General features: G+C 40.7%; 1 protein-coding gene across 3 annotated transcripts in view; it reads right to left on the minus strand.

The window, feature by feature from the left end:
• Positions 1-15,342: 15,342 nt before the first annotated feature.
• P2RX1 (purinergic receptor P2X 1) overlaps positions 15,343-23,839 on the minus strand; it is a 40,762-nt gene continuing 32,265 nt past the window's right edge. For 2 of the 3 annotated variants that reach the window (XM_026708551.2, XM_087926990.1), the window contains exons 9-13: positions 22,929-23,019; positions 22,412-22,477; positions 19,066-19,167; positions 17,319-17,379; positions 15,343-16,138 (exon numbers count right to left, since the gene is read on the minus strand). In XM_026708551.2, coding sequence (XP_026564336.2) covers positions 17,323-17,379; positions 19,066-19,167; positions 22,412-22,477; positions 22,929-23,019 — 316 coding nt within the window. In that variant the 3' untranslated portion in view covers positions 15,343-16,138; positions 17,319-17,322. Of the gene's footprint in view, positions 16,139-17,318; positions 17,380-19,065; positions 19,168-20,191; positions 20,321-22,411; positions 22,478-22,928; positions 23,020-23,839 lie in introns of those variants that run through there. The other variant, XM_087926987.1, reaches the window with a different exon arrangement.

Below are 23,839 nucleotides of genomic sequence, written 5' to 3' on the forward strand. Positions count from 1 at the left end.
TGATTGGACTGTGGTTAAGTCCACCAGACATGATAAACTTCTTGAGCAAAATTCCTTTAGATATGCAACAGTAAAGGGGTTGCCACCAATCAAAGCGGAGGAATCCTTAACAGAGTTATGCATTGAGTTTTTATTTAACAGATTAACAGACTTGAAAGCAGAGGTGGTATTCAGCAAGTTCTGACTAGTTCTGGAGAACCAGTAGCGGAAATTTTGAGTAGTTTGGAGAACCGGCAAATACCACCTGTGACTGGCCCCACCCCCATCTATTCTCTGCCTCCTGAGTCCCAGCTGATTGGCTAGGTCTTCTTTTGTTGCCCTGCACAGGAGAACGGAGCTGGAAAGCAGGTTAGTGGGGTGGGGAGGGAATGGGATTTTGCAATAACTTTCCCCCTGGAGTGGGGTGGGAATGGAGATTTTACAGTATTCTTCCCCTGCCATGCCTAACAAGCCACACCAAACCCACCAAGCCACGCCCACAGAAGCAGTAGTAAAAAAAATTTAATCCCACCATTGGTTGGAAGGGACCTTTTAGGTCATCTAGTCCAAGCAGAAGGCGCTACGTCATTTTGGGCAGATGGCCATCGAGTCTCTTCTTGAAAGCTTCCAGTTATATCCTTTTTACAAGAAGTAAATGAAGTGCTATGTTGGTTACATGTTAAAGCGCTGCCATATTAGATCAATGCCATTCTACTGTTGGAAGAAGTATCCATCTGGTTCAGTTCCAAGCTGGGAGAAAGACACTGGAAACATGGAGGCTGATTGAAAAGATGGTGAATGATGGTGATTATTGATGAAGCAGAACCACATGTGATTCTGGGCAGCTGAACACATGCAGTTGAGAGTGAGAGGTTTTTAATACCTTCTCTGGGCTTTGCACTTGAGCTTCCTGTTCCTGTGCAAGAACATGTATTCTATTGGCTGTTGTCAGACTCCCATGGGGCCATGTAGGGGCTATGTAGGGGTCATAGCTGTCTCTATAGGCAAAGTACAAATCCTAGATGTTTGAGCTAAGTTTGGTTGAAGTTTGGATTGCTGATGCAATGAAGGGGCGTTGGGCAATTCCTATTGTGGCTGAGGGCTAATCTTACCCTTTTTCAGACTTTGCTGCAGGGAATTTTTGCCTATGAATGGAGCTACCTAGAAACTTGGCTTCTTTCAATAAGCTCTTTATCTCTTAAGTGCTGACATCTGCTGAGGGCTATTAAGAAAGGCAGGGGCTGCTTTCTCTCTCTAAAAACATGTTTCTCAATTTCTCATCCAGGGAAATACAATATTCTGTCTTTTTAAAATATTTCTCAAAATATTTCATTCTTCTAGGAGAGAGGTGGGTGCTAACTTTCTACAACTGAATGCAATAAATAAAGGACAAATCACTAAGAGAGGCAGAGGTGACACCTACTCTGGATTTAGTGTTACAGTACTCTCATAGTACCTGTAAAATTTTTTAAAAAGCAATGAAACACCCAAGAACCTCTGCTGGAGGAAACTGGCATTTGTAATTAGGTTCATCATGGCACAATTAAGGCATCACTACCAACAAGAAGGAGTGAGCTATTAAAGCCACACTATCTGGTTTAATGTAGCTGTGATTGGTAGCTTCATTCAGCAGATCCCTGGGGAGTTGGGGTTTTTTTCCCTAGCAAAAGAAAAAATGAGCAACAAATACTCCTTTTGGCTCTTTTGTTGCCTTGCTTTTTTTTTTACACTTCATTTCTCTGCCTTTTTGTTTAAAGTAAGTCAGGCCATGCGTGGAATTATAGGAGTCATCTTCCAACTCATTTCTAAAGCTTTCATTTCATGTTACACCTTTCATAAACCAAACACTGCATATAATCGACCAACCTAGGCACTAATGTCCATAATATTTTCTTTTTTCTCTGGTTTTGCTTCTCACTTCTTCTAAACCTCCTTCCTTGTTTCCCTATGTTTTGGGGCCACTTGGTAGCCGAATAAACTTGCTTCAAGATCCTTTAAAAGCTCTCTCTCCCTTAGAACATTCCCAAGTAAGCAAAAAAGAAGCAACCACATTAATTAATAAACGGATTAATGGTGAAAACAAAAAATAGATTAATTGTCTGATCTATTGTTGAACAATACTAGAAACAGGAATTGTCCTCATATCTTGTTTCACATGGAGAACTCCCTGTAGATGTCTAATGAGCGCCTGCAGAAACAAGATGTAATCTAATTGATCATGCATCATGCTAACCTATGGCTAGTTTAATCAGATTTTATTGAATAAAACATAGTTAACTGGGCTCAGACAATATTCTAAGCAATGAATTAGCCTCCTGCAATCTGATGCCTTCCAGACTTAAACTCTGACAGCCCCAGCGGCATCTAGAAAGTGCCAAGTTAGGCAAGACTACCACAGATCAAGGGGTCCAACCCACAGTGGCTGAATTCACCTAATAATATGCCAAACCCCAAACTAAATAAATTCTGTTACCACTTGTTTGATTAAGCACATGTTCTGGGAATAGGAACACCTGCAGAGCACATATATTCTTATATATATGCCCTGCAGGTGTTCCTATTCCCAGAACATCAGATTAGTTACAAACAGAAGGGCTGTATTTGCTTGACAAACTTTTAATGGCTTAGTGTGTTTTCGAGCCAGTAAACTGCAGTTCCAAAATTGTCAAGCACAGGAAATCAGGAGTCAAAGTGGTTCAAATGAATACAGGTTTATTGGATGTTAACACTCTGCAAGAAAATGAAGTAGTAACAGTCAAAGCAAATCGGTGATAGATAAGAGTCTATAGCAAGGGTGTTAATCATGCGTGCCTGATACAGGCCACACCCACCCTGGCTCCGCAAGGGCAAAAACAATACTGACACGTCATGATACGGACCGCGATGCGATTGGGTTTGACAGAATTCTATAGAATTTAAGGTAGGCTGGACTTAAGATCTCTTGTGTTGTACCTTACGATTCTTGATTCCTGACGAATAGTATCTTTTCTTTTATGTACACTGAGAGTATTTGCACCAGGGGTGGGTTTCTACCAGTTCTGTCCACCTCTGTAGAACTGGTAGCTCTGAAGAGCAGCAGACATAGGACCGGTTCTATGTCTGCTGATATTTTTTCCTACCCGCCCACCTGGGCTCTTACCTGATCTTTGTTTCCTGATTTTTCAACTTCAGCTGCTGAACAAGGCACAGTTGCAGTTAAAAAAGCAGGAAAAGAGGGCTGTTTCAAAGGCTGCTTCTCTGCAGGCAGCTGCTGCTGCTGATTTACAAGCACGTGGCTCACAGCGTGCAGGGAAGCCCATCATAAATCACCGAACCTCGTAAATCCCGAACCGGTAGTTAACCCTGTCGTATCCCACCCCTGATTTGCACCAAGTCAAATTCTTGTGTGTGTCCAATCATACTTGGCCAATAAAGAGTTCTCTATTCTATTCTATTCTATTCTATTCTATTCTATTCTATTCTATTCTATTCTATTCTGTTCTATTCTATTTTGAGGATAGCCAGCAAACCACTTCATCCAGCATCTAGCTGAGAAATGTATACAGGTAGTCTTTCACTTACAACAGTCCATTTAGTGACCATTCAAAGTTACAACAGCACTGGGAAAAAATGACTTGTGACTATTTTTCACATGTATGACTGTTGCAGGATCCCCTTGGTCATATGATCAAAATTTGGAGGCTTGGCAACTGGTTCATATTTAAGATGGTTGCAGTGCCCCAGGGGGTCATATGATCCCCTTTTGTGACCATCTGCTAAGCAAAGCCAACAGGGAAGCCAGATTCACTTAACAACCATGTTACCAGTTTAACAACTGCAATGATTCACTGTGACAAGAAAGATTGTAAAATGGTGCAACGCTCACTTAACAAATGTCTCACTTAGCAACATAAATTTTGGACTTGGCTGTGGTCGTAAGTCGAGGACTACCTGTACATTTCTCAGCTAGAAGTTTCCATGCCACTTAAAAGCAAGAGTTTTCCCCTATTGGTTCACCACTAGCAATTGAGATTCAGAGACATGGAGGCAGAGCTCCTGGCTTCTCTTCATGGAGAATTGGTCTCATAATTATGGGAAATAAGTGGATTTACTCTCTATTAATTTTCTGACCTCCCCCTTTTATTTATTTTGCAAAACCACCTAAACTAGAGGCCGGTGTCCTATTGTATTATAAGCATTTCTCCACCCACTGCAACCTTCTCAGCTTTCCCTGCATATAATCAAGGTTGTTTTTAGTAAATAGGACATGATTAAGCTTTTGCAAGATGTCTCCCCCAAAATCTCAGCTTCATTTCTAACTCCCCCTGCTCAATTCCCTCCCTCCCGGCATAAATGGAACACAGGCCAGTTGCTGTTGTCTTTCTCACCCATGCTTCATTCATTTTTTCCATATCCCTCCCAGCTTGTCTCTCCAGCCTGTGACTCACCCATGGAGCTCCCTTTCATTTCATTTCTGGCTGACGGCATATCTGGAAAGCAACAAGATTCCATCCGGATGGAGAATGTGAATCAGGGAGAGCCTCTAAAGCTCTTTAAAAGTGAGCAAAGTAGGAAAGCTGATAAAATATGAACACGAGATACAGAGTACTCTTAAGTTGGTCATCTGAGAGTAAAGACCTCACCTTTGATCAAACAGGGAGCATCCACATCAAGGACAGTTGCACCTTTTATTTATTTATTGTACTTATTAAACGTACATGCCTCCCATCTCACTGTCGAGCGACTCTGGGTGGCTTACAATGCCATAAAACATAATATAAAACATGTAGAGCTGGGATGTCAAACTCGATTCAATTGAGGGCCGCATCATGTGTTTGACCTCAGGGGGCTGGGGGTTTGTGTGGCTAGGGTGGGCATGGCCAGCATGATGTCACTTGTGTCAGGGGGGCACCTGTGGGGGCCTGAGCACTCTGTCAGCGAAAATGGGCTCCCAAGCTCCGTTTTTGGCTGGGGCGGCTACTGCAACCCTCTGCCAGTGAAAACGGAGCTTCACAAGCTCCGTTTTCACTGGAGGAGGCACTGCGGGCCGGTCCTTCGCTATTTCAAGGGTGGCCTCGCAGGCCAGATCTAAACACCCTGCAGACCAGATCTACCCTCCCAGGCCTTGAGTTTGACACCCCTGATGAAGAGCGTTAAAAACATTAAGCACTAAATTAAAATATTAACATTAAGAAGACACTGCATAAAAGGGAGCGACATGTAAACGAGGTAGACGTGGTATCTTCTCCTAATCTACTGATCACTTCCAGAGTGGGAGGCCATTGGGGCCCCAAAGCCAGATTTTCAGGCCCTTTTTGAAGACCAAGAGGATAGGGTTACCAATAAAGGAGAATATGTAGCGCATAGTAGAAAAGATGGGTCCTGGATGTTCTCCGAGCTTGGTTGTTTTCTTGCAGACATTTCATTACCCAAACTAGGTATCATCATCAGTGCTAGTAAGTAGGGTAGTGGTGGGTCTCATCTTGATGGGACCGATGTTCAAAAGAGTGGGAGCCATGGCAGAAAAAGCTCTTCTCCTGGACCCCACCAGCTGGAATTCTTTGACCAACGGGGTCTACAGCTTGCCCCTTCTATTGGAATGAGTTGAGTGGGCCAATCCCATTGGGATGAGATGGTTCCTCAGATAACATGGACATCTGAGGTAAAGGGCTTTAAAGGTGAAAATCAACACTTTGAATCGAACCCTGAAGCAAACCAGGAATCAGTGCAGTTTGTGCAACAGTGGTGTTAACATGGGTCACGCGGGGACCCCTAAAACTGTCAGTGCTGCTGCGTTCTGCCAGTTTTAGCTTCCGAATACTCTTCAAGGGTAGCCCCATGTAGAATGCATTGCGGTAGTCCAGTTGAGAGATGACCAGTGACTGAGTGCATGCACTGAGATTGCACAACGATAGGCTATAATGAACTAATCAATTGAATAAGAAGTGCAATTGACATGCAACTGTTTCCCAGAAAAAAATGTTGCTCCTAGCATTTGGACTTCTTGGTTGCAGAATCTCTTTCTTTGGCCCTATGTTTGCTGCAGTTCGCACAATTTTCAACCACAATCGGGACCAGAAAGCTAAGCGATGCACTCTGTTTATTATCTTTTTAGTTTTGCCAAGGTTGTTAAGTGAATCACATGGTACTTTGAGTGAATCCAGCTTCCCCCATTGATTTTGCTTGCTGGAAACCACCCACGAAGGTTGCATGTGGTCATGTGACCCCCAAGATGCTGCAACTATTTAAATACATTCCAGTTGCAAAGTGCCTGCATTTTAATCATGTGACCGCAGGGATGTTGCAACGGTAGCCAGGTGAGGACCCATTATAAATCACTTTTTAGAATGCTGTCATCATTTCAAATGTTCATTAAATAAATAGTCGTAAGTTAGTCTGCATTCTGAAACTCTGAATGCATGATGCAATGAAGTGTTTTATTTTTTACCCAGAAAAATGAAACACCCAGAGCCTGATGCTCATTTAGGGCTGGGAAGGAAAGATTTGCCCAAAGTCACCCAGCTGACTCTCATGACCAGAGAAGAACTAGAATAATGTTTCTCAAACTACACATTTTAAAGTGACCAAGGTTGAGAAACACTGAGCTGGAATACTGCAGGGAGTAGTTCTTTCAGGAAAGAAAAGCCCATGGACCATAGAAGATATGAATCTCTTTGTACTCTCTCTTGATTTTTGCTGAGACATAAGCAAGTAGTAAAAGATAGTGTGAAGACCAGTGGTGGGATTCAGCTGGTTCACCCCGGTTCCCATGAACCGGTTGTTAAATTACCTTCCTCTGCTATCAAAGTGGATCCTGGGAGCTGCGCTGCAATGGAGAAAGGGGCTGCTTTCCTGCTTCTCCTCCTTTCCTTGTGCCAGCCCATTGCCCATTTCTCCATTGCAGCACAGCGCCCAGGATCCACTTTGATAGTGTGTGTGTGAGTAATTTAACAACCAGTTAGTCTAGGGCAGGGGTGGGCAAACTTTTTGGCTCGGGGGCCTCATTGACTTTTAAAATTTGACAGACGGGCCGCCACCTGGTGTCGAAATGCCTGTCATTACAAGTCAAAATCAAATGAATGCAATCATTCAATCATTCACATCAAACCTTAATTCTGTACCAATCTTCGGTGGGCCGGATTAAAAAGACCAATGGGCCGGATGTGGCCCCCGGGCCATAGTTTGCCCACCCCTGGTCTAGGGTCAGGTTGGGTCATGCCTCCCACAACAGCCAACTTGACCCTTGGTGAACTGATTGTTAAATTATTTGAATCCAAGCACTGATGAAGACATTCAGGCTTGGTGTACAGAAGCAGAAGAAAATGGGGAACATATTTTATCAACTCACCACCCCATTAATATATAAAATCAGTTTTGTTTATCAATCACTGCTCATTGGAAAGCCAACAGTATTGCTACATAGGGACTTTTTTTCCAGGTATTGACACACAATCCAGCCACACTTTCTATGGAACATGACTCAGGGGGGAATGAACATTGCTTTCTCTCTCCCTTATGTACCACTATGGAAAAAAAATCCTCAAAGGATATTTCAGATATGGAAAAATCCCAACCTTTTGCTTCTGTTACTTCACTTATGATGAAAATAGCACAAAGGTAGATCTGCTGTAATATCTGCATTAACACAACTTCTATTCCTAACTGTACTTTAAAATAAAAAGTAAATCATTATGAGTGAACCTTATTTACATTTGACTTTGCTTCAAATGACATGCAAGTATATTCTGCTAAGAAACTAGGCCTTTTAACTTGTTAATATGTTTTAGATTTTTTTTTAAATCTCAGTGGATAATAGTGAATCTTTTTTAAAATGTAGTGTTTTTGAGATTTTAGATTTAGCTGTCTTTGTATTTCCTCTCAAATTTTTGTTATTGTTGTTGCCGTTAATTTTCTATTGTGAGAATTCTAGGTCACAGGCAACTCCATAAATTCTATGCTTCTTTGGTTCTGTTTGTGCGCACACACCTTGAAGCCAGTGTAGACTACTGGCAACTGTCTAGACAAGTCCCTAAAGTTTTCATAGCAAGGTTTCAGAAGTGGTTTGCCATTTCCCCACTCCTAGAACTGACAGAAAGTGACTCGCCCAAGGACATCCAATTGGCTTTGTGCCTAAGGCAGAAATTAGAATTCACAATCTTTAGTTTATTTCTAACCTGATTCCATAACCATTGGTTTATTTCTTAACTATTTGTCTATTTCTAATTAAGCTTGTTCTTAACCAATAGTTTATTTTTAGCCTGGTGCCTTAATCTCTATTCCAAATTGGCTCTCAAGTGTGTATTTACATATCGATAAATAAGGAAAATACCGTTTGCTAAATCTTAAGATCTGAACTTTGTATGTAGCTTCCCAGTATGGCAGGGCGAATTACAAGCCAGTTGAAGTTTTGCAGTGTTAGCTTGCAAAATGATCCCAGTAAGTCTTAGAAACTTTCAAATGACCACAAGGTCATTTGAAATTCACATTAAGAGGGAAGTTGTGTGCACAGATTTCACCTAGAGAAAGAAGCAAAAAGTTTGTACCAACCTTTCTCCGCCTTTGAATCCCACAGTTTGCAGCTGATTTTTCCTGTGTATTCCCTGTATCCAATAGGAAGACGAAATTAATGTAACAGAGTTCTTCAATTTAAAGGAAAATGTAAATTTTAATCTGCAATTAAGAATTCAATTTAAATGAATTTTGAATTCAGTATAAAGCTTCCACCCTGCTTTTTATTTTTATTTTATAAAAAATGTGGCTTCTGATGGATTATATGAGACACCCATGTGTGATGCACAGAAACATTTGTTGGGGGAGAGGGGGATGGAGAGGAAATCTAGGATATTTTAGCTGAAAGTGGCAACCTTAGATTCCCAAAGAGGGGAGACTGTGCATACCACTGATTTTTGTCTGTGTTTATATATATTTTTTCTACTCACTTGTTCTTTTGGGAGAAGTGTCATTTTTCCTTGAGGTGATATGAGCCTTCAACTGCTTCAAGAGAAGCTTTATGCATCCTGCAGGCATTTGCAGATTTCATCCACTTCATTTTTTATTGTGCCTGATATTTGCTCTGTGTTTCTAAACTCCATTGTAGCAATAGCTATCTTAAACATTTTCTTGTGGAATGAGAAACCTACAGGGACATCAAGTGGCTTGTTCTTGGCTAATCTCAGAGGCTAAGCAAAATCAATCTTAGTTAGTATTTGGTTGGGAACCACATGAGCATTCCAGTGCTGTAGGTAGTAGGCTGGAAAGTAAAGAAGAAAGCAGTGGCAAACTACTTCCAAGATAGTCCCAAAGGTACTTTTTCAGGAGGCAACTGGACTTTCTTGTTTTTTCTTTTGAAGACATTTCACTTCTCATCCAAGAAGCTTCTTCAGCTCTGACAGGTTAGTGGGGAATGAAAGGATTTATATTCCTGGCAGACAGCTGATCATTTGTATCCGTTTAGGGGGTCATTGAAGCACTTGGAGGTTTATCTGTGTCCTCAGGGTCACCTGAGTAGTGGATGCAAAAAGGATACAAATCCTTCCATTCCCCACTATCCTGTCAGAACTGAAGAAGCTTCTTGGATGAGAAGCAAAATGTCTTCAAAAGAAAAAACAAGAAAGTCCACAACCATGACCTGGATGACTGAGAATCTCTACCAGAGGTGGTATTTAGCAGGTTCTGACCAGTTCTGGAGAACCAGAAGCAGAAATTTTGAGTAGTTTGGAGAATCGGCAAATCCCACCTCTGACTGGCCCTGCCCCCATCTATTCTCTTCCTCCCAAGTTCCAGCTGATTGGCTGTGTCTTCTTTGGTTGCCCTGCACAGGAGAACAGAGCTGGAAAGCAGGTTAGTGGGGTGGGGAGGAAATTGGATTTTTCAGTAACCTTCCCCCAGGAGTGGGGAGGGAATGGAGATTTTGCAGTATTCCTCCCCTACCATGCCCACCAAGCCATGCCCACCAAGCCAAACCCACACAACTGGTAGTAAAAAAAATTGAATTGCACCACTGATCTCTACACTTCCAAGATAATTGTGTGGATGCAATTCCCAGGAATCAAAACTTAACTGGAGGGCATCTTTGTATATCTTTACATATTAAAAATTATACTTTAAATATAAACGATCTCATCAGAATGGGAAATACTGCAGCTGAGTGTTTTGTGCACCCTTCTTCTCAATAAAATCTGGTGTGTATCCCACATGAAGCTGTGTGCTTTACTTGTGCTTTCTAGCTATGATCTAAAGTCACAGGCAAAAACTTTACGGGCAGGATTGTATCTGGATTTTTTTTTTCAAATTTACTATATTGCTTTTTGATTCAGGAAGGTTGGCAACACATTCAACATTATCAGAGAGTGTGGCTGGGCTGGAAATTGCCTCCACATTTGCACTCAGGACCCTTTAGGCAATTAGGAGCCAGTATTTGAATATGTATTTGTTTATTTATCAATTTTATATGCCAACTACCTCACAGTTGGAGCAACTCTGAGCTTAGAAGCCCTCATAAAATTAGTTAATGCACGAATTACATGCATCTTTAGTGATTTTAAGTTCCTTCAGCTCCTTGGCTTTGCATGTCTCTCATATTATAGATTCAGACATGAAGCACAGCTTGCATTTGATAGTATAGCAATAGCAGTATCACTTAGATTTTTATATATAAATATCACTTCACAGTGAAGTGATATATATACATACATACATACATATATGTTGTGACTCCGAGACTTGAACCTGATCAGTCAGCAGATGTGGGTTCGAGCGAGGAAGACGATCTGGCACTGAGATTTGAGCCTGCATTATTAAGTGACTTAGAGGGGAGTCAAGTAGAGGGAGAGGAGTTGGATTTGAGATATGAGCCTGATTTATTGGAGGATTCAGAGTCCACTGAATCTACTTCCCTAATTACACCTCAGGTGTTAACTGTTAATCAGGAAAGTGTATCAGAGGATTCAAGCTGTGAAGAAACTGCTGGATGCTGGATGGATGCCAGAACTAGGAGAAGATTGAGACGTCAATCTCAATTAGAAAAGAGACGTCCAGCAAAGGATTAATTAATGAGACTGACACACCCTTTCTTAGAGGATATAAGGGAGCGCATGACTTTGAAATCTTTGCTGGAAACAAAGTGAATTGTGCCTTGGAAAGACTTGCGTCTAATTACTGTGTTGTGATTTACGAACTTTACAGAATTGCTGGACAGATTCTAGGAGAATTGCCAAAGGACTGTGATAACAGAGCAATTCAATCTTCTGACTCTGGTTTTGTTTACGTAAAGTATTTGAACTCTATAACTTGAAGTTTCATCTGTGGATACAGGTGGGACAGAACACATACATATACTTCAGAGTGCTATACAGCCCTCTCTAAGTGGTTTACAGAGTCAGCGTATTGTCCCCAACAATTTGGGTCCTCATTTTACCTACTTTTTCAAGGATGGAAGGCTGAGTCAACCATGAACCGATCAGGATCGAATTGCTGGCAGTCAGCAGAGTTAGCCTGCAATACTGCATTCTGACCACTGCACCACCCAAGTTCTTGTTTATCTGCACTGAGATTTTCTTGAAGCTTTTATTTTGTGCTGATGTACTTCATCCCGGCAGTAAAATGGCACATGAAAAAGACAAAACAGAATTTGCAAGGTAGTTTAGGATCTCACTTAGACCACTTAGTCATCTATTCCAATTCCCTATCCTTCTCATTTTTCAGAGGTGGGTGGGTGTCAGCCAACATTCAGCATTTTATGGCCAGTAAGCACATTTGGTCCTTATTGAATTATTGGTTTTGGACAGGGATCTTCCTTCCAATCCCCGAAAAAGTAGTTTAACTTGGAATGGAACCTGTGCTTGCTGCTTGCTCCCTTGTGTGCACTGATAATTCATATTTAATCATCAGAAAGAAAAGGAATGCTTATAATATGTGTAGCATATTATTGAGATGCCAAAGTCTTCAGAAATCTTTTTTTAAAATCATTTTTCTAAACGAAACAGCGGTTCATATTTTAAAAATGTTTTAGGAACCTTCAGTAGCCTTTAGTAAGTGTTCTTATTCCCTCTGCTGGCCATGTCTAATTCTGTGGTAATTATTCTCCACAGGCTTAATTATGGGATTATCAAATTGCTTAGAAACTGAAAAGATAAAACTGGAGAGTCCTGGTAGAATAAACCAAAAAAATCCATCTAAGCCACTGGTCACAGAGTTTCAGGAAAGAAATACTGCATGGATTTCTCTTGCATTCTTTCTTCATATCAACCCTGCAAGATATACAGTATTATCCTAAGATTTGACAGCTGAAGGTCTCCCAGCAAAGCTTCATGGTTGACTGAGGAACTGAAATTAGAGTCTCACATCCTAGCCTGGGACAGCCATTCAGCTTATCTATGCTGCCTGATCTCTGGAAAAGGTTCTCATGCTGGAAAAGATGGCAGGAAAGAGAAGAGGAGGAGGACCAGGAACAAGGTGAAGGGATTCACTTATGGTGTTGATGAGTACACCTTTAGGATACTTGAAAAAAACAGGTTAAGGATATGTTGTTATGGAGAAAATCTATATATGTCATTACCTGGAGTTTATAATTACTTGATGGCACAGAATCAATCAAGACTGCCTGAGGATGATGGAAATTGCATCTGGGTAATGCCAGATTTGGGGACTGTTTGATCGTAACAACGTTGTTTGGCTGTTAAGTCATGTCCAACTCTTTGTGATCCAATGGATCATAGCACACCAGGCCCCTCCTCCACTGTCTCTTGGAGTTTGCACAAACTTATATCCACTGCGTTGATGACACTCTCTCACCTTCTGCCATCCCCTTCTCCTTTTGCCTTCAATCTTACCTAACATCAGGGTCTTTTCCAATGAGTGGCCAAAGTATCTGAGCTTCAGCTTCAGTATCTGTCCTTCCAAAGAACAGTCAAGGTTGATTTCCTTTAGGATAGACTGATTTGATCTCCTTGTAGTCCAAGGGACTCTCAAGAGTCTTCTCCAGCATTATAATTTGAAAGCATCAATTCTTTGGCACTCAGCCTTCCTTATGGTCCACCTCTCACAGCCGTACATTACTACTGGGAAACTCATAGTGTAGCTTTGATTATATTAAATTTAGAATAGAATAACAGAGTTGGAAGGAACCTTGGAGGTCTTCTAGTCCAACCCCCTGCCTAGGCAGGAAACCCTACACCACTTCAGACAAATGGTTATCCAACATCTTTTTAAAAACTTTCAGTGTTGGAGGATTCACAACTTCTGGGGGCAAATTGTTCCACTGATTAATTGTTCTAACTGTCAGGAATTTTCCCCTTAGTTGTAAATTGCTTCTCTCCTTGATTAGTTTCCACCCATTGCTTCTTGTCCTGCGCTTCAGGTGCTTTGGAAATAGTCCTTGTGATGGACCCCAATTCCAGGCAAGGAGTTGGCTTCCCTATTCTGAATAAGATCATTGTCTCAAGCATTTTCGGTTGTTTCTGGATTCAACGATGTTGCTCTGTAGATTGAAAGGCTTTCACTTATTTTCACATCTTGGCCAGATTATTTTTCTTCCATATCCCCAGGACATTGCGTTCAGCATAGCCCCAGGCCTTGAGATGACTAGTTCAAATTGTGCTTAGCTGTATGGCTATTGAAATATTTTCCCCATTTTCTCCTGCCTTCTCCAAGGGAACCTGAAGCTTCATCCAACCAGCGTTGCTTTGGAGGCAAGCCAAGTGACTGGTGGTGACTTGAAAGAAAGCAGGATAAATATTGGCAGTGGAAACAAACTTTTTAATAGTTTTCTTTCAACCAAAAAAAAAAAGCCTAAGTATTTTTTAATCAGCTTTGGTTGCTACTTTAACTTTTTCCCTTCCTAGAAAAAAATGATCTTAATATTATTTCTGGTTAGAAGACAAAGTTCTGATAAAGCTACACGTGATTTGGAAGCATGTGGCCTTCCCTACTGGATCATCCTACTTATTGATTAAGTTTCTCTACATTTTTCTTGGACTTGTTTCTTTGAGGACATTCCCCACTGTCATTCCATCTGTAAACTTTGGAAACCATAATTTACTTAGAAGCTTCCATGCTGCCACATTTTAGTGCCTGGGAATTTGGGAGGGGGGGGAATCTCATAGAGAGGTAGAAGTTTAGACCTAACTATTTTTCTTCTGAGTCAAGGACAAGTTACCCTGCACCTGGAGAGGAGTGCCTGGAGGAATATCTCCAGTTGCAATGATGGTCAATTGGACCATGTGATGGACTGGTGAGTGCAGGGGATGGATTTTTTATTTTCAGTTACAAAGGGAAAACCCGGAACCCTCAGATTCAGGTTTTCCCAGATGTGCCAGTATGACTTCTCTAATAAATTCTTACTTGGATGAACTTTGTTTCTGAGTGCTGAATGAAACGGGGAATGCTTTCATTGAACGCTGACACCATGCACCTTATGAAACCTGGTTTTTAACAGTTTGTTTTAATTTATTTTAAATGCATCTGGGGTTTGACTTTACATACTATTGCAAACTGTTGAGAGTGATCTTCATTGGTATACTAATATGTAAGAATAAGAAACACGTAAATAATATGTTGAAACCAGGGGTGGGATTCAATGTTTTTAACAACCGGTTCTGTGGGCGCGACTTAGTTGGTGGGTGTTGCTTGGTGGTCATGTGACTGGCTGGGCGTGGCCAACTCAATATCACTCACATCGAGGCACGCATCTCCTCGCCTGGCCTCTCATGACTGTGGGGATGCTGCAATAGTCGTAAGTGTGAAAAATGGTTATAAGTCACTTTTTTCAGTGCCATTGTAACTTTGAATGGTCACTCCACACAAGCAGAGTACCAGCAAAGGAGGGGAAAAAAACTCCAGAGAAGTTCCTGAGACAGGAAGTCTAGTCCTGCCAAGAATGTAATAAGAGTTAACAGAGAGGCAGTTTCTGTAAGCAACACCAGAATGTTTCCTTCCTGCCTTTCTTACAGGATTAGGCCAATAATTTCTTCTAACAACCAGTTCTCTGAACTGCTTAGAATGTTAACAACGGGTTCTAGCAAATAGGTGCGAACCTGTAGAATCCCACCCCTGGTTGAGGCTGTTTTGATTCAACAGCATAGAGAGCTAACTACATTGGGTCTTTGCCTAACTTGTTGCTATTTCTGTCAAAGTTCTGTATCACTTTGAAAATTGGTTGAAATCAGAAGGAAATCTTCACATTGTCATATGCAGTTTTTTTCCAGATCTAGATCCAGATCTATCTATGTTTGCATTTTTTTCCACATTATTCAGAGAGAGAGAGAGAGAGAGAAAAGAAGGAGGAAGGGAGGGAGGGAGGGAGGGAGGGAGGGAGAGGGAGAAGCTTGCAGAAGTTGGAGACAATATGTACATGATCACAAAGAGACTCACTGAGTGACACAAGTTGAGGTAGTATCAAAACTAGTTTTATTGCTCTCTCTCATTTCCTTCCTTTTTAACAAAATACAATATTTCTTTCAAAAATCTCTGCAACTCTATCTTCATGGAATATGAACAGGAGCCGATGCCACTGATTGAAAAGAATGTAGGAGGGGAAGGTTGTGTGTGTAGAAAAAGAGTGTATACATATTGTGTGTGCATAACACAGGCCTTCAGTTGTGCCATTAAGCTCACAAGCACTTTGATCCTGCCAGCTAAAGTATGTACAAATGGCCAGGTGGCAAGATTCTTCTATTGTAACTCCCTGGGGAATTCTGGGAATTATAGTCTGGGAATTTGGGTAGCATTTTCATCTGACAAAAGTCGACACAGCCCTTCCGCAGGGCTGCCTAGTTTCAAGTAACCACAGCAGCTTAGTAGTCCCTGGCAGGTTTGAGGCAGCTCACAAATACCTGATAAAAACATGGCATTATAATTTGTCCAGATTTAGAAGATAGCAAACCATTATGTACAGTTTCTGTTTCCTGTGCCCTTGGATTCCCACAGACTGACACAATTGCAACACCTTCCATCTTGTGGTAAAAACATAACTGAAGTGTGAAGTGTTCCAGACCGAGTGAATTTAAAACCACATTCCTTGTGTGGTGGGTCCAGTGTCTCTGTGCTGAAAGCATTGAATGATTCTTTAAAACAGGACCTCAGGAAGTCAGTCCAGAGTGTAAGGGAACAAGGTTGATCAAATCCCACCTTTGCCACAAATCAGAAAGGAAGGAAGATGATAAAAGGTTGGAACTCTTGACACCTGAAATAAACAACCAGACATGTAATTTTCAAGTTAAACCCCCCCCCCCATGTAAATATCTTTAAATTTTCATATTAAAACTTGCTATTTGAGTAAAGTTGCATGGGGAAATCAATAGGAACTTCTTGGCTTTTACTGGGAATGGATAAAGTCTGGGCATGGAATTTTATGGCAATGATGTTTGATCTTTCTGTATATCAGATAAGTCATTTTGAGGTTTGGAAGGAAGAGGAGGGAAAATACATTTAAGGGAGACTTGGACAATGAGGAAGAGGAGGATTTGGCTCTGAGGTTTGAGCCTGCTTTCCTAGAGGTCACAGACTTGGACAATGAGGAAGAGGAGGATTTGGCTCTGAGGTTTGAGCCTGCTTTGTTAGAGGATTTGGAATTACCTTCCTCCCTGGTTGTGCCTCAGGTGTCGGCAGATAACCAGGAGGACGTATCAGAGCCTCTGGCTGAGGAATGTTGGTTTGATGCGAGGCAAAGATGCAGGCAAAAGCGTGAGATGCAGCGCAGAAAGAAAGGACAAATCAGAGACTGAGATGAGAGACTGACACGCCCCACAGGGAATAAAAGTGGGTGTGTTAGCTCCGGGTTTTTGTTCGGGACAACGTGTTATTTTGCGAGAGAAGCTTCAGAATTATCCTGTGTGTGGCGTCAGCTTGTGATTTATGCTTCCTTATCGGACTTGGCAGACAGCTTGCGTGAGACTGCCAAGAATGTTTTTGGATTAAGGAATTTAACCCTGTAATCACCGGACTTGCCTGCTTATTTGTGTTTCAGTTGGAAATTTGGACTTATTACTTTGTTTGTCCAGGTGAGACTATATATATATATATATGTATATATATGTGTGTGTGTGTGTGTGTGTGTGTATATGTATATGTATGTATGTGTATATATATATTTATATTGATATCAAGGATTAATTGTACATATGGCATAAAATAAGGTTAAAAATAAGGTCCCACAAACTGTCGAGGATGAAATTGTTTTTGTTTTCTGATTTTTCTTTCTACTCTTTTTTCTTTGTTTCCTTTTCCTTTCTCACACTTATGTACATGTTGTCTGTCTATTTTAATTGCAAATTTAATAAAGTTTATTTCAGAAAAATTATTTAAATAGCATGATGGAGATTAAATTATTTCTCCTATGAACATTATTTTTCATTTTCACTTACAATTTCATAGAGAACTCTTTTTCTTCCCTTGTGAGTTGCTCATGTCAATGTCTTCTTTTTCCTAAGAATATTGTTTTAAAAGATTATACGGTATAAATGTTATTCAATAAAATGAGAGGCATATTTCTTTATCTAACATTATATGATTGCTGCAAAAGGCTAAAATGTTTTCAGGATTTAGGTCTGAATGAAAGGTGCATAATCCAGGAATGTTTGTCTTCTGGATGCAAAGATTCCATTCCACAGAATATCCTTTTATCCAAATATTCCAATTGGTTGGAAACTAAGCCAATCTGGATCTGATTGATGTCTAGTTGGGAGACTACCATGTACTCTACATAGGTTGAATCTTATAGTTCGCCATTGAATCTGGGACAGGTATGACTTCAATAAAGATTCTTGTTCTAATTAAGCCCTTACTTTAGCATCACAGTGTCAACCCTGAAGCTGGCCTCACTGAGGCCATTTTGAAGCTTCAGTGTCACCACACTGGAGCTGAGGGATAGGGAGGAGGGAATAGAAGGGAATAGAAATAGCTGGGCTTTTGTAGTCAAAACAAAATGGTTTCTCTGTGAACCAAGGACATTCCAACAGCTGGCTGGAATGAGGCGGAGGAGAGAAGTAACCAGGCAACTGGCTAGCACCTAGATTGGACAATGTGATTGGGGGAAAGGGAAACTTTCACTTTTTAATTAGGTGAAAGCGGCAGGAATTCTCAGAGTCAGTTTTCATCAGATCTGTGCCAATATGATATATCCAATAAAACTATTCTTTGAGGAATCTACCTCCCTCGGAGTTCTGTTTGCTTTGGGTGTATTACTTGGAACGCTGACACATAGTCTTCCTGCACTTTGCTGACTTCTCTATGCTTTGATTGGTCTTTTATTTTGCCTTCTGGTATACAGATAGTCCTCAACTTACAATCATTCATTTAGTGACTGTTCAAAGTTACAACAACACTAAAAAAAGCAACATGATCATTTTTCACACTTATGACTGTTGCAGCATCCCCATGCTCAAATGATCAAAATTCAGAGGCTTGGCAACTGACTTGTACTTATGACGGTTGCAATGTCACATGATTCCCTTTGTGACCAGAGGTCTGTCAAGCAAAGTCAATGGGGAAGCCAGATTCATTTAACAACTGTGTGACTAACTTAATTGCCGTGATTCCCTTGGCAAGAAAAGTTGCAAAATGGGGCAAAACTCACCGAATTGCCTCACTTAGCAACAAATTTTGGGCTCAATTATGGTCATAAGTCAAGGAGTACCTATATTTCATTACTCCTATCTGATAGGAGCAAATCTCTACCTTGCCATGGACAAAAGTTTGGGCAGATTTCTTGAAACTGTATTTCTAGAGAGATAAATGAACTACTGAGTTTTCTACAAGGAGTTCAAGGCCTGGGATTTGGGTATTAATAGGGAATCAAACCTAAAAGTTAAAACCAGATAGGCAGGGCAGAAGAAGAATGTACAAAAACATACCAGAATCATGAAAATTACTGGCACTTGGACTCAGTAAACATATTGTCCCACAAAAGACAGTTTCTACAACATTCCTTCCCATGAGGATTCAATGGTCAATCTGATTAGGCAAAAGGAATCCAGAACACGAGAAAGGATTTCACTGGGCAGGAGAATCTTCTCAGTTCTGGTTTCCATTTTAAAATGTGTTAGGGATCCTTCTCAAAAAGGAAAGGACAATGTTTCAAAGTACAGCTGAATAAGATTGATGTCTACTCACAGAATTGATAGAATTCCGCTCCACATACTTGAACTTCTTCTGCTTATAGTAGTCCCGATTAGATAGGAAATTTAACAGAAGCAGATCACAAAGTACAGAGGCCTACCAGAAACAAAACATATTGGAAACCTACAAATCAATATAGTGAACATATTGAAATAGTCTAAAAGATATGGTGAGATAAAACTGGACACTATTTTCCATCATTCTCAAAGAGATCTCAAATGGCTGATTGGCTGGGAGGTATCATCCTTGCTTTTTAATACAAGTGAGTTGGGCATTTATGATAATTTAGAGAAGAAAGAATCTTGTAAACTACTATCCTGACTTTACTCATTTTCTTTCTGTCTGTCGGAAATATGTGACTACAAGTTTATTTATCACATTTTGAAACCTTTGATAAGAATCTTGACTTGTTGACAACTGTGCCAGTATACATATTGTTGGATCTAAATTGTAGAAACACCTTCTTGGCCCCGTTTAGCCCACTGACCACTAGGAAATTAGGAATACAAAAACAGCGAAGAGATACTTGCTTTCCAGAGGTGGTATTCAGCCAATTCTGACAGGTTCTGGAGAACTGGTAGCAGAAATTTTGAGTAGTTTGGAGAACCGACAAATACCACCTCTGACTGGCCCCGCCCCATCTATTCTCTGCCTCCCAAGTCCCCGCTGATCAGCTGGGCCTTCTTTGGTTGCCCTGCACAGGAGAATGGAGCTGGAAAGCAGGTTAGTGGGATGGGGAGGGAATGGGGATTTTGCAGTAACCTTCCCCTGCCACACATACCAAGGCACACCACACCCACCAAGCCACACCACGCCCACTAAGCCATGCCTACAGAACCGATAGTAAAAATATTTGAATACCACCACTGCTGCTTTCCACCTTTTTTGTATGTTCTTCTCAATTACAAGCATGATATTCTTAAGGTCTACTTGTCAACCTTAACAGATTTAACATATTAACAGAGTTGGAAGGTACCTTGTAGGTCATCTAGTCCAACCCCCGCCCCCCAAGCAGGAGACCCTACACCATTTGTGACAGATGGCAGTCCAGTCTCTTCTTGAAAGCCTCCAGTGATGAAGCTCCCACAACTTCTGAAGGCAAGCTGTTCCATTGATTGAGTGTTCTTTTAGAAAATTCCTCTTTACTTCTAGGTTGATTCACTCCTTGATCATTTTCCATCCATTATTCCTTGTCTGGCCTTCAGGTGCTTTGGAAAATAACTTGACCCCTTCCCTTCTGTGACAGCCCCTGTGGTATTGGAAGACATCTATCATGTCTCCCCTGGTCCTTCTCTTCTCTAGACTAGCCATGCCCAGTTCATGTAACTGTTCTTCATATGTTTTAGGCGCCAATCCCTTAATGATCTTTGTTGCTTTTCTCTGCACTCTTTCTAAAGTCTCAACATTTTTTGGGTAGTGTGGTGACCAAAACTGGGTGCAGTATTCTATGTGTGGTCTTACTAAGGCTTTATAGAGTGGTATTATTAGTACCTCACTTGAGCTTGATTGAATCCCTTTGTTAATGCAACTTAGGATCGCATTGGCTTTTTTAGCTGCCTTACCTGATTCCTTCTTTTTTTCCCCTCCACCATAAAGACCGAAAGCTCACAAATACATGCTTTCTATTGGAGAATATAACTTTCTTAATAAACATGTGTTCAAAATCAGTTGGTATCTAGGCAGCAGATTGAGTAGTTTTAGTTCTTTCAGCCAGTTTTCTCCATGATGGGGAGATGCTGCCTTCTTTTTAAATTACAGTAATGTTTCTTAAATTTGTATTTCAATATTTCAGTTAACTGAGTACATCTCATGCTGTGTCTCCTTCTGCTGATGTATTGCTTTATTTTGGCTATGTGTAAGTGGCCACTGTGAATGTTGGTACAAAAAAAATCAGTGTGGATTTCTCTCTTATTTCTTCTTTCATGTTTTTAGAATTTCATGTTTTTAGAATTTTGTGCAACTTTAAAGCACAAAATATAGCTGTGCTACAAGTTAGAGTCCCTGAATAACCATGTCAATATTTGAAGGCTAAAGCTAGTGAAGGGGGAGTGATAGTGAAATAATCAGGTTGTCTTACAGAAATATCCCAAAGGTGTTTTTTCAGGAGGCAACGGAGCTTTCTTATTTTTTTTTCTTTTGAAAATGTTTTGCTTCTCATCCAAGAAGCTTCTTCAACTTTGACAGGATAGTGGGGAATGGAAGGATTGATATTCCTTGCAGACAGCTGGTCATTTGCATCCTTTTAGAGGGCCTTGAAGCCCTTGGAGGTTTATCAGTGTCCTCAGTGTCACCCGAGTAGCCCTCCTGGTTCCTGTAGTCTGCATTTTTTTTCCTCTGGAAATCCATTCCTAGTCCCACACCCTTCAAAGAGTGTTCATGCCATTGTATAGCTAAAAGTTTGTAGAGATTCTCAGTCATCCAGGTCATGATCGTTCTAAAGGAGCTTTTCAGGAGTCAACTGGACTTTGTTTTTTTCTTTTTCAAAAGAAAAAAAAACAAGAAAGTCCAGTTGATAGTTGACTCCTGAAAAAGCACCTTTGGGAAAAGAAAAACCACCGTTTGAAAAAGAAAAAAAAGCAAGAAAGTCCAGTTATCTCCTGAAAAAGCACTTTTGGGACAACCATGACCAGGATGACTGAGAATCTCTACAGACTCTTATGGAAATAGATCTTAGGATCCATCTCTAGAAGCTGGAACAGAATTCATGTTAGACAGGAGCAGCCAAACTATAGGTGGCTCTTGACTTACAAACATTCATTCAGCAACCCTTTGAAGTTACAATGGCTTTGAAAAAAATGGCTTGTGACCTGGCCTGTCATTTATGACTGCTGCAGCATCACCAAGGTCTTGTGATCAAAATTCAAATGCTTGTATTTACAATGGTTACAACACCCCAGGTTCATGTTCCCCAGGTTCAAAGGCCCTCCAAAGAACAGATTTTGAAGGATCTTCAAAACTTATTAGAGATGGACAATCTATATCCAGAGAGAGGTTATTCTAGAGGGGAGACACCTAGAAGGGCCCCTTTTGACAGTAGGACCCATAATATGGCATTTCAGATGGGCAGATTCTATTCAGAGCAGACCATCTTGGAGATATCCCGGCTTTAAAGCTGTGCTAGTCTCTTTAAAACTCCATAGGGTTAATTTTCAGGCAATGCAGTTTCCATAGTAGCAATATTACATGGGCAAACTTAGGTTTGTATGTAACCACCAAGAATACTGCATGCTAAAGTTTATAACAGGATTTATGCGAGATTTTCAAAGGTTTTAGAAGTCTTATGAACTGTTAGTAAAATCTTAAGATCTCAGCAAAATATAGAAAGACAAAATACACTTACCACTCCAAAGATACCAATCCCAGAACCTATAGTAGTCATTGTTGGAATAATATCAAATTTTCCTGCCTGGAAAAACAGAGGAAAGAGACATTCAAAGATGTTGGGAAAAGAAGATGTGAATACAGTAGCTATTATTAGGGCTGTCACCAATTAAAGACCTCAACTGAGCTTTGGTTGACTAATTAAGCACAGTCAGTAGCAATCAGTCTAGCTATTCTTCTAGTAATAAAGTAAACAGTGACTTAGAGTCAATCACTGTCCGTTGTCTTAGTTATCTTAGCTTGTAATCATGATAAAACAGGACACAGAGAGACTACTTAAGTCACCTTGAACTTTGAGGAAATGTAGACTATTTAGCTGGATAGGTTGGATAAAGACCTGACACAGTTCATGATATATAAAGTAATCTGAGATTACAAGCCAACATAATGCCTGTTTGTGAGAAGGACAGTTCTATTAGAGATAAGCCAGGGGATTAAGACAATGGAAAGAATTATTTTACAAAAACAAGCACTACCTTCCCATTCACCAAGATATCAAACCGGATGCCAAACACCTTGTACAGAATCCTCATGTCTCTCCCATTTTCTCTGTAATATCTGGCATATCTTCCAAAAACAAAGAAGAACAAGAGACTGGCTGGAACAAAGGATTGTTATTATCAAAGATGTACTTTCTAGACAACATTTACTCAAAGCAGGTACTAAAAGATATAATAAATACTTTAAAAAAAATAGACCTGTCTTACAATCCTTGGGTGAGGATTCTATGCACGTAGGCCTCTACAAAAAAGTAAATGGCAAAACCACATGGTTTTGTGCAGACCTCGGTGTGCACATGTAACACCTTTCCTGCAAGAGCTGCATTGGTTGCCAATTTGCTTCCAGGTGCAGTTCAAGGTGGTGGTTGTCACCTTTAAAGCCCTTCATGGCTTGGGACCAGGTTATTTGAGGGACCGTCTCTTTCCCTTCACATCTACTTGACTCATTAGAGTGGGGAGGCAGGTGCTATTGCAGGTCCCAGCCCCTAGGGAGATACATCTGGTGGGACCTAGAAGAAAGGCCTTCTCTGTGGTGGCTCCCTCTCTCTGGAACATCATCCCCCCAGAGATTAGAACGGCTCCCACTCTAACACTCTTCCAGAAGGCGCTGAAGACCTGGTTCTCCCAGTGGGCCTGGGGAACCCAGAGCGGGATGGAGCCTGTTAAATGGCTCGTGTGAGGTGCTGTTGCTGGGGCACAGGGTGATTTTATTATATTATTTTATTAATTTATTATAGGATTCTCTCTTTTATTAGTTGTATTGTTTTTTATATGAGGTTTTTATATTCTTGTAAGCTGCCTTGAGTCACCATGTGCGGATAGATGGCAATATAAATTTCCTAAAATACAATAAAATAAATACAATAAAATAAATGCCTGTATTGCTA

Source organism: Pseudonaja textilis, chromosome 1 (genome assembly GCF_049901715.1).
Source record: "Pseudonaja textilis isolate UNSWEBS1 chromosome 1, rPseTex1.2, whole genome shotgun sequence".
Taxonomy (NCBI): domain Eukaryota; kingdom Metazoa; phylum Chordata; class Lepidosauria; order Squamata; family Elapidae; genus Pseudonaja; species Pseudonaja textilis.